General features: G+C 35.1%; 1 protein-coding gene across 1 annotated transcript in view; it reads right to left on the minus strand.

Moving 5' to 3' along the window:
* Positions 1 to 469: 469 nt before the first annotated feature.
* Positions 470 to 12085, minus strand: part of kcnt2b (potassium sodium-activated channel subfamily T member 2b) — a 187749-nt gene continuing 176133 nt past the window's right edge. Inside the window, exons 20-30 of the mRNA XM_087245086.1 lie at positions 11098 to 11203; positions 10818 to 10990; positions 9824 to 9895; positions 9445 to 9579; positions 9256 to 9367; positions 9061 to 9162; positions 7606 to 7689; positions 7322 to 7450; positions 5487 to 5835; positions 2745 to 2829; positions 470 to 1743 (exon numbers count right to left, since the gene is read on the minus strand). Of these exons, the coding sequence (XP_087101212.1) occupies positions 1626 to 1743; positions 2745 to 2829; positions 5487 to 5835; positions 7322 to 7450; positions 7606 to 7689; positions 9061 to 9162; positions 9256 to 9367; positions 9445 to 9579; positions 9824 to 9895; positions 10818 to 10990; positions 11098 to 11203 (1465 nt within the window). The 3' untranslated portion in view covers positions 470 to 1625. The remainder of the gene's footprint in view (positions 1744 to 2744; positions 2830 to 5486; positions 5836 to 7321; positions 7451 to 7605; positions 7690 to 9060; positions 9163 to 9255; positions 9368 to 9444; positions 9580 to 9823; positions 9896 to 10817; positions 10991 to 11097; positions 11204 to 12085) is intronic.

Here is a 12085-nt window from a genome sequence, read left to right on the forward strand (position 1 = left end):
GAGAAATCAGTCAAGTTTGGTGGGGGGAAAAGCCATAGTTTGGGGTTACATTCAGTATCGGTGCTTGTGATAGATCTGCAGATTGGAAGGCAGCATCAACAGCCTGAGGTATAAAGACATTTGTGCTGCCCATTATAAACCACAGGATAGGGCAAATTCTTGAGCAGAATAGCGTTCTTTGCCATACTTCAGCCTCCACGTCAAAGTTTCTGTAAGCAATGAAAAACAAGGTACTCCAGGATTGGCCCGCCCAGTCACCAGAAATGAACATTATTGAGCATGTCTGGGGTAAGATGAAGGAGGCATAGAAGATGAATCCAAGGAATCTTGATGAACTCTGGAAGTCCTGCAAAAGCGCTTTCTTTGCCATTCCAGATGACCTTATTAATAAGTTATTAGAGTCATTGCAGAAATGTATGGGTGCAGACCTCCAAGCTCATGGGAATCATACACAATATTAATTCTTTTTCCATTGCACCATGACTTTATATTATACACTGTACATAATTTATGTTGAGTTACAAGATGTTTGTCTAAGCAAAAGCAGACCTTACTGTCTTGATTAAATAATTAAGAATTAATGCATGATCATATTTTATTTCGTTAAAATAAGTGGAATCTAGAAGTCTTTGACTTTTATATAAGCCACGCCTGATGTTAATAATCAACTAGAAGTCAAGTTATTGTTCGTTGTTCCTAAAACTTGGATAGACAAGATTTTGTCAGGTAGTGTATGTTAAAAATGAACAAAACAAAAATTAAGTGGCCACAACAGAGGTGGAATGAAGAAATTTAGAAATTTTGGAAACTTAAATTAATAGCATTAAAAAAAAATCAATCCTTATATAATTTTTGATCTAAGTGTCACTGCCTAATTGTATATTTAAGACAATTTGTAGATACCATAGTATGCTCATAATATATGCAATTTTACAAAAAACAAACAAGAAAAATATCTGACATTACAATTTGATACAAGTGAACTTAGCATGCTGGTCTGAATTTAGAGGGATTTAATTTTTAAAGGGATATTTCACTCCAAAATAAACTTGAAACTCACTCAAGTCTTTAAATCCCCTTATAAGTTTCCTTTTTCTGTTAAACATAAAAATATATATTTTTTTTAAATGTTAGAAATCAGTAACCACTGACTTCCATAGTATTTTTTTTCTACTTATGTATTTCCTATAAAAGTCAAAGGTTACATTTTTTCAAAATAAATTAAATTAAACTCGAAGTTTTGTAACAAGTCAAGTTTGAGTAAGTGATAATAGAATTTTCCGTTTTGGGTGAACTATCCCTTTAACATTTTAAAATACTTCAAATTTTTTTTAAACCAGCTAAATTTTGTTAATGCAAAGTATCATTGCATCTTATCTTAGGCATGATGTGTACTCTATGAGATGATTCAATGAAAGCTTAAAAAGTGAATTTCTTGCAACAGTCTAAGTTTTGACACTCGGCACATGGAATTTGAGTAAAGGCAACTAAAAGCAAGATCACTTTTTACAGTGTAGATTCAGCTCACAGTTCCAACCTTCCATGCACATACAAACACACACATCTGTGCATGTCTTTTCTGTGCAGGAGGTGATTCTTGTGCTGGTGGCCTGTGGTAATTGTGTTCATAGGTGAGTGCTATCCTGTGTGTCGAATCTGTGTCCTTCTGCTGGCCCTGCGCTGGGTTTGCGACTGCCGGCCTGGTTAGGCACTGGTGACAGAAGATCAGGTCTGATCAGATACCTGCAGGTAGACAACAATCTGTTACATTATATATATATATTTATATATATATATATATGTGCATTTTTTTTAAATCCAGAATAATCTCACTTGTAATCTTGGAATTAATCTACATTAATTTAAATTAAAATGGCTTATTTGAATTCTGCCGAAGGCATTCAGAATATCTAATATTCTACAAAATGTAATAAATTATATGTAAAATAATACCCAAATAATGACTAAAAGTAAATCTTTGAGAACAGGTTTCTCAAGTAAGGTGGCGCATTAGACCAGGGGCTCATCTCCTGTTTCCAAAATGCATCACAAACTGGTTGAGAAACTTCTACTATGATGATTGGTGATGAAAATAAATGATGTTCAATAAGATATACTTGTTCTTACTAACTGTTTATTTAGTTAAACATGATTTTTAAATGGTAGGCCTACATAAGTCATAACTGAACTAAACAGAAATAGAATTAAGAAATGTGTAGTGTGCAGATATTCGTGTCACTATTTAAGTAAACATCGCAATCAAATCATTACCATCATATAGGACTTTTCACACTATAATTATACTATTGTCTATTAAGGCAAATTACTAGTTTACAAATGTCCATGTAAGCATAGTCAGTAGTGTCTTCAAAGTAAGTGAAAGATCCAGAATGGCATCCTACTGATTAGATTCAGAAGGGCACTTTTTTGTCAGGCTGCTCACCGGTCAGGTATACATCTGAGGTAAAATATCAAGGTGAAAGTCATCATAGCTTGTGTACAAAGACCCAGCTCCCAACCCAACTTTAAAAAATAAATTAACAATGATATTTTTTATTGCGCGATTAGAGACTCGCATCAACGCAACACGTTAACACTGATAATGGACCACCACTATTTATAAGTCATATTATTTTCAGTTGTGTGTAATATTAATAACAACAAACAATATGCATTATATTTATAAAGCTTAGAAGCAATAATAATAATTTTAGCTTAAATGCTTGTAATGTTTGTATACTCACACGACATCATGAAGCTCCAGGCGTGTGTCAGGGGAAGGGTTGATAAGAATATAGGACAGTCTGTTGCCCTGGTCTGTCATCCCATCTGACATAAGCAGAGGGTACAAAACTATAATTTAGACCAACTTAATATCTCTAAACATCAACATTTGGTGCTCAAAATCTTTTATAGTTTTCAATGTTGAAATTAAGTTTTAGTTACAGTGTAAAGGTCCTTTCACACAAAGCATGATAATGAAAACAATATAGTTCTAAATCTATAGTTCTGAATGTAAAACTACAGCAAAATTCAGAACACAACAATAACAACAAACACGTAGAGAAACTATATCATACAGTGACTTTTATTTCTTAGCTAAACGTTAAAATACTGTTAGACAGTAAGAAGCCATTTAAATATAAAGGGCTTGTGCAATTTATAGCTACTGATGACATTGTGAAGAAGCTCTAATCTAGAAAACAATTGGTTGTATATCACGGAAAAGAATGATAAAAATATGTGGAGGTTATGCAAAGCTAGCAAACTAAAGTATAAAAATAAAAACACCTAAGGGATTCAGTGCTAACTTTCGCATTTTTGGTATGCCTACTTTGAAACAGCTAAAGAAAATTAGCTTGTTTTTATTCCACTTCATTGAATACAATTGCTAAATTAATGGATAGCCCTTTCTGACTCTACGTCCATTTAAATTTTTTATTTTATTTGTATTTTTGTGGTTCTAGGGCATTTAACTGAATTTAAAGCCTGCTGTGCATGATATTAGACTTCTGTCTTCCAATCATAGAGTAAGACAGGGGCGTTACATGCAGGGACATAACTTGTATGTTAGAGAAGTAACAAAGTTATTGAAACCCACTTGTCAAAACTATGTTGTCGGCAAGACGGCGCTGTACATCAGTTATGAAAATTTACGTCTACTCTACACCTAAACCCAACCATCACAGTTATTAACGTCTGTATACCTTCCACAACCCTAAACCCAGCCATCACAGTTATTAACATCTATAACTATACCATGAATCTATTAGTTTGATCAGGTGTGATTAATTAGTGTTGGAACTAACAGTGCAGAGCTGTGGCCTTCCAGGAACTGAGTTTGACACGTGTGGTTTAATAGGATCTTAATAACTGTTACACCTTTCTAACTTACTACAAGTTACACCCGTTCATGTTACGCCCCATCTTGCAGATACACATGCAATCAAACAGCAATAAATATCTGTTTGTTGTAATTAAAAAAAATAAATATATATATATATATATATATATATATATATATATATATATATATATATATATATATATATATATATATATATATATATATATATATATATATATATATATATATATCCACTATGGTGAAAATAGGCAGCAATTTGTTTCAAACTCAGAAGAAACATTTTCAATTTATTCATTATTTCAATTTATTTATTATTTGTTTTATATTTGGCAATATTTAATAGATTTTATTAAAAAAAAAAATTATAAATCAATTGTAAAATGGTAAGTTATTCAGTATGGTCATTATAGTGGGTTTAAAGATAAAAAGGATAGTTCACCCCAAAATATTTATTTACTCACCCTCAAGTAGTTCCAAACTTCTTATGAGTTTCTCTTTTTCTGTTGAGCACAAAAGAAGAGCTGAAAACCTGTAATCATGTACTTCCATAGAAGAAAAAAACTAATGCTGTCAATATATGTCAATGCTTACAGGTTTTCAGCTTACTTCTAAATACCGTATTTTTTGTGCAACAGTAAAAAGAAAGCCATAAAGGTTTAAACCAAATAAAGGTAAAAGGAGTAAATGATGACAGAACTATTGTTTTTAGGTGAACTATTTTTATTGAATGTCTATCCCTTATAATGTGCAGTGGTGCAGTTTATAAAACAAAACCCCCAAAATTTAAGTTAAATTTTTTTTAAGTTTGTAACCTTTAGAAGATATTTTAAGCAAAGGTGTATAGAATAACACATTCATGTTGGTATAGACCATATTGAGTTATGTAAACAATAACAATGGTCCAAATTTATTTCCTGTTTTACATTTTTTCATTTCCATAGCTTTCAAGAATCCTGAAAGGTCCACATATTGATATATGATGTTACGGCAGCTGTTTTAACCTTTGAATATGCTTCATTTGCCTCTTGTTGCAGTTATTAAAATAGTTTGACAACAAGCAGAATATCACCACATTGAAATGGTCTTTATTGTTTTTAAAGTACATCTGTTTTGACCCAATGTCCATTAAAATGGCCAAACAAAAAATCAATTAAATGATACTGACATTATTATTATTATTTTATTATTTTACTTTTTTTCTTATTTATGGAAGCCTAAGGAACCGGGTAAATATATATACTTGTCATATGCGCAAGCTACGATCTGCAGGTTCTGCTTACTTTATCTCTTTAACCAATCACCTACTCTCTAAAACTTACTTAAGGCAGACCAGGATTCCTTGCTTCCCATTAACAGTCCTTATAGCCCTCTCTTCCCTCCTAGGTTAAATTGGAAGGTCCAAATCATTCTATTAAACCTTATTTATTATACTACATTTCAGAGATGATAATCCCACTCTTAGTCTCTCAGCATCATCGTAGGACACCCGATCGACCTACCTTCCTGTTCAGTATTCCCCTAACCCTTTTTTCTCCCTTCATCTCTACATTACAGTCTAGCCCAAAGTGTGGCATGGTCCATGCTGGTGAATAAAGTCAAAATTCAAATTTACACTCACTGAATCCAGATGGTGAGAGCCCCAGGTGCTTCATGCGTGTGCGGACCAAAGCATTGAGCTCTTGCCTCTCGGAGCGGCGAAACAGGCTGAGCCTCTGCTGGGTGATGCGCTCAGCTGCGCTCCCCACTCCCTTCGCCCCGCCGGATCCTCGTCCACTCTTACGACTTAGTCGTCGTGCCCACTGCATGCTCTTCCTCCTCAGTAGAGGGTGGTCCATGGCTTGTGAGGATGAGGAGGAGGAGGGCGGCTCTGATGACGTTGAGTTGCGATGAAGACCGGAGCGGCAGAGCAGAGGCTCACGGGGCTCGCGTGTATCCTCATAGTCTTCCACCGTGATGGACACCTGAGACTGAGACAAGCCACACAATGGAGCATTTATTTGAAAATAATGTGGAATTGTTAGAAAGTAAAATATTTGAATACTTTTTTAAAATATATACTCATTGGAGACCACCATTCATTGTAAAAATGCTGGCATCCACACAATTGATTTGTGTTGGGAAAACATTAAGAAATTAAGTTACTGTAAAGAATAGAGGAAGATCAAACAGATGTATTTCATTATTGCATAAACATTTTAAGCAGGTCCCAGAAACCCACCCCAGCTGGAGGTTACATCACATACCTAAGCACAGAGTTACCATATGGATTAGTCTAGAAGTCTAGAATAGTCTAATCATGGGTTAGTCTAGAAGACCAGTCAGAAAACAATTGTGGATAGCTGTGCCTCAGTTTTCAAAAGTCTGTATTTCAATCTGTCTACAGTGAAGTAGAACACCAGCATTTATAAACCATAATATGATCTTTAGCATTTTCAAAACCACATTGTTTTAGTGGGTCATAACGGTAAAATTAACGGCTGATAGTTTTGTCCTTAAAATGGTCTTTAAAAAATTTAAAACTGCTTTTATTCTAGCTGAAATAAAACAAATAATACTTTCTCCAGAAAAAAGAAAATATATATAATATTATTAGACATACTGTGAAAAAATTCTGGCTCTGTTAAACATCATTTAGGTAATATTTAAAAAAAAGAAAAACAATTCAAAGATAGGCTAATAATTCTGACTTCAACTGTAGATCTCAGGATTGAGCACCCCTGCTGTAAGGTGTCTTCAAATGTTCTTATTAGGATTGACTGAGGTTTAGATGTTTTGTTTTAAGTCACCATGATGATGATCAGTGTTTGCTTGAGTTGGGTTCTTGATCCTTGACAACCTTGTATTCTGTAACTCTTTTACACATTTAAATATTAAGTACTGGATAAGCTAAACAAAATACAAGATTTTTTCTTGACTTGTCCAAATGTAATACTGTACAGCATTCACAAAAATAAATAAATAAAATAAATAAATAAAAAATAAAAGCAAAAGCCCGATTCAGAGACAAAGCAAAAAAGCAGCACAATCCTATTCCTTTCAATGGAGAGCTGGCCAATTCACCATTATGTAGGCCATCGACACACGTGACACATGTTCTAAATGTTTTACTTTATGCAAATGAGAAGCGACTGCAATGCAACAGTCCAGAAGATTCTATAATAATATAATAATATAATTTTTTGGACTATGTTTAAGTCTAGTCTTTTTTCCTGATTATATTGCATGTTTATGTTTATAGGACTAAAATATTAATAACTAAGTTTTAAACTTTTTAAATAGCGTTAAAATTTTGAACTTTGTGTAGCAGATGTTCAGCGCAACAGATGGCACCTCTCAAGTGTGTGACATTCTCAGAGTCTTTAAAATCCCTCTGTGGGCTTTCGCACAAGTGCAGATATATCTGTACCAGCTCTGCCACTTGAGCCTCCAATTTATTCCCAACAAGTATTGTACCTCTGAGACGGGTAGTTTATGTGCTTCTGTGCGGTAGATGCCGATGGGAATGTCACCAGTCGATGAGCACAGCTTTTGGTAGAGACGACCATAAGTACGAATCCACAAATCCTCCTCTGTAATCTTCATCTACAAAGTACATCGGGAAAATATCATTATCTGTGTCAACAGTTTCATTACTGTCACCAATATCATGAGTGTAGTTGTCCAGATACTATGTGTATACAGTTGTCTAAGTGTCTAATGGTCTCATTATATATTGAGTGATGGGTTGTGTTGCTCACAGCACAGAGGAAACCAGATCCAGGCATGGAGTCTAGACCTAGCAGCAGTCTGGTAATGGAGATCATGTAGTCCTTCACAAAAGACTATAATACACACAACAGATAAAATTAGACAATAAGAACTTCACAAAAAATGCTGTATTTCAATCATGCTACAAATATTTCAGCAGATTTTGGTTCTTTTATTGTGTACAAGAATAATATTTCTATTGCATTTACAGTAATGGCTCAATATGTATATATATATATATATATATATATATATATATATATATATATATATATATATATATATATATATAATATTAACCTTATTCCCCATGTAAGAGTGGGTGCAGCCATTTGGTCTAAGACATCCGCTCACATTAACTTACATTGATTTTTAGACGTTGAAAACAGCTTGTTTTGCTACTTGGTGTTGCAAACTGATATTTTTCTCATATTATTATTCTACTTTGTCTGTATAGTCATACAATTACTTGGTTGTAGGTCAATTTATAGTTTTTATTATTCCTAGTCATTTCTCCCATAGGCGACTGAATCGGAAGTACAAAACAATTGCAAAAACGAGCGCACTTCTGCATTGAAGAAAAAGGTCAGTAGTTTTTACTTCACATCCATTAACACTGATGTAATGTGTTATAGTATAGCAATTTCTGTAAGAATCCACAAAGACTGATTCAAAACACAATTTTTCTATATTTTACAATGTATTTAAGTTTCAAGTGTCTTCTATAAGTGCATGTGTTTTTAATATTGCTAATTTCCACCTAAAATGTCAAAGGACAAGAGCATAAGAGCCTAAAACACTATAGTGGCAATTCTAAACATTAGTCAATGGCTGTTAGAACATTTGTAGACATTTGACTTAAGTGAAGAATTTACTGTTTATTTCTTAACTTCCAACTGAAATGAGGCAAAATGTACATGATTTAATGTCATTATGAATGAAATTTCATTACTATGCATGAGAGAAATCACACCTGGAAGTTTTATATTTGCCTCCACTGGAAATTAATGACTACTAAACTGCACATTCTTTGACACTGATTCGTGGATCAGCTCCACATCACCAGGAAGAGTCTCTGTTATAACATTACAGTACCTCTGGCAAGACCCCTTCGCTGTAAGGGGTGTATGTGCGTAGCCTGAAGGGTTTATGACATCATTAACCTGAATGTAATTTTTGTAGTCCCCAAATTTATTTGCTGTAGGCTTTGCTAAGCTAACTTTGTAAAAGCCAATGGCTCCCTTTGCACTGAACTTTGAATGTCTTACATTTAGAGATGTTATTTATGTTCACAAAGCTACATTACACATCAACTAAAGTTTAAAATATGATATCGTAGCGCACCCCCCCTTTAAGGTCTTCACTATATATTGTCACTGGTTTTCATAAAGAAATACAAAAAGATCCAACAGTTAATACAACCTTAAAACACATTTTCCTGTTACCTGATAAAGCAGAGTGTCTAACATACTGACACTAAACACCTTTCCAGCCGCAAACGGTAATCTGAACATGAACACTAGGTTGGAGCCCCTCTCTCTCTCTTTCTATGAAGAAAAACACATGTATCAATATCAATTTAAAGTGGCCTGACTATAAAATATGAATGCAGATTATATATTATTGTACTCATGTCTCACCTTCTCCAGTTTGGAAAGAGCTAGAGAATAGTGGTCTTTCACTTTGAACTGCATGAATCGCATGTTGGCCGGATGTGTGAGTTCGGTTATAATACTGAGAGCTGGAAAAAGCCTTTGAGAAACAGTGAGGAAAGGGGTGTCAAGGCCCAAAAACGCCTTCATTAAAAAGATTCATGTGGATAAACCTACCTGAAGAGTGTCTGAACATTAACAATGGTCTTGGCATCAGCCATGTAGTCCTCCTCTGCAATCATAGAGCTCTCTTTGTCCACAACTACCATGGTGTCAGCAAATGTCACACCACAACGCAAAAGACTATCCAGACTGAAAGCACAAGGTTGAGGTGTCAAAAAATGACAAAATGACTAAAAAGCAGTGGCTATTTGCAAAAATTTACCCATTTAGTGCAAAATAAGGCTGGTTTTATGATCCAGGGTCGTATTTATTCAGAGTTTAACTCTGAGTTTGTGTCATATTGCATTACCATTTTCTAAACTATGAGATGCTGAATGTGTCTGAAAAATTTTAGGTTTGAGATTATACAAGCTTAAAGTAAAACTAGTCTTACTTGTCAATGGAGCCCACTGTGTAAAAGACCATAGGAAACCAGCAGATGGCCTCCAAGAAGTCTGCCTCAGGTCTAGTGAAAGAAAGGCATGTTAAAAATCTGAGGTGATGCCTTGACCAAAGCTGCAAACTGAATCATGAATGTCTTTTTCCAGGTATTTGTACGAAACCATCCCAATGTCTATAAAAATCTCACAGCTTCACTGCTCTAGGGCATCTAAATAATTTAATTCAGCCTGCAGCTGCACATCTGCTAAGGGAAAAAAACAAGATGACTCAAGAGTTTTATTGCATTTGATTGCATTACATGATGGTGAATCTCTCCATATTAGTTTTCGGTTACAGCAGAAACGATGATTGCATATCATGATAGATACAGAAAAGTGGTCAGCACTGTGAAAAACAAAATGGATGTTGTTTAAAGTACTCCATTTATTTTTTTTGCCATGAGTAAAACTGCTTATTTTACAACTCCCATGCAGTTAAACAGTTGAGATTTACCAATTCTAGCCATTTTTTTTACCATTTAGCCATTCAGCCATTCAGGTCTGGCAGGTGCATTTTTAGCTTAGCTTAGCATAAATACATGAATTGGATTAGATCATTAGCATCAAAAATTACAAAAATGTTTTGATAATTTTTCTTTTTAAAGCTTGACTATTCTTTAGTTATGGCTGCAGCAGGAGCAATGTTATTGCACAATGCCTGAATAGAGTTCAGGCACAGCAAAATATCAATTTGCCTACTGTAGCCATGTTACAGCAACAAAGTTTCATGATTATTAGGCTGGAATGAGAGTATAGGTAACTTTTTGTTAGCGTTAGTACACAATTTAAAAACAGAAAACTGTTGGTCTAATGGTCTAATCCTATTCATTGATATATGCTAAGCTAAAAGTGTAATTGTAGGAGAGTTGTAAAATGAACCTATTTTCTAGGCTAAAAAGTGGAGTGTTTTCTTTAAAGGCTCAGTGTTTCTGTTTTTAGGATACTCACACGTTCTCCAATAACAAAACAATGGGGTTAAGCTCCTTCCTGGGGCGGTAATATGCTCGCAGAGGGACGATGAAGTTATAAAGGCCATTTCCAGCACTTTCCGCTGATACGATGATCAGTTTGTTTTTGAAGCCATAAGAGCGAGCATCTTCATAGGGCATGTGATGACAAGCCTGAAAATTATCTGCTGTTAGGATCTCATGCTGTGAGAGGTGTAGTTATTGTGATTTTGTGAACTGGGTGATTTTTATAAGAGAGCAGGACAAAGGGAGACACTCACTTTATCCAGACGCAGACAGCAAAATGGCATTTTCTCCTGCAGAAGGTGGCAGAGGGCTGGAGAGCTGCCGATGTATGGAGAGTTTAGTGGGTAGCCTTTAACCCACCTGTGAAAGGAGCACAAGAACACAAATGCATGTCTCACAGGAAATTGATAACCCTTTACTTTTGAACAGTATTATAGCTGAAGTTGTCTGAAAGAAGCTTTTAAACTCACCTAAGATGCAGTTATCAAAATAAAATGTATAGTTACCCCAAAAAAGGTAAAAGGTTCAGTTTCAGGTTTAAAGGGCACCTATTTTACCCCTTTTTAAAGATTTATATTAATATTATGGTTCTTCTGAGTGTGTGCCAGTTTAGCTTCGGTTCAAACACAGTTCAGATTTTTTTTTTAATATAATGTGTTTAAAAGTGTTATTTTGGGGGCGTGTGCACAGGTCATTGCTTCAAATAAAAATTAGTTTTAACTTCCGGCCCAACTTAACAAGGGGGTGGAGCTAAGAGCTCCCTTGCTTTGTGTTTGGCAACAGAGAGAAGCAACATTAGTGAGAGGAACAGCATTCAGCCGTACATGTAAGACTTAGATACAGACTAAGCAGAGACTACAAATCCATTTGTGTCTTTGTATAGTTTTACAGCCAACTGTGAGCTAGTTTAAAGTTCCGCGCTTGTGCTCTGAGACTAATAACCATGCACACTGAATAAACTTTGACTGAGGCTATAATTAAAGGGTGTCACACACTGGATAAGCCGCTCAGAGCCACGACATGGCACACCAGACACGCACATTCGCATGTTATTTAAAATGAAACTATTCAGATAACGCTCTGGGGTGCGGCAGAATTATGATCAGTGTCCTGAGTCATGGCTGGGTGCCGAGGACAGCCGCCGACTTGCGCCGCCGTTATCTGTACTCTGATTGAAACCTATGTGAAAAATTCTAAAATGCATAGCGCTGCGAGGCGCGATGCTTCGCGTGGCCGAGCAGC

Source organism: Danio rerio, chromosome 3 (genome assembly GCF_052040795.2).
Source record: "Danio rerio strain M-AB ecotype USA chromosome 3, GRCz13ab, whole genome shotgun sequence".
NCBI classification, from domain to species: Eukaryota; Metazoa; Chordata; class Actinopteri; order Cypriniformes; family Danionidae; genus Danio; species Danio rerio.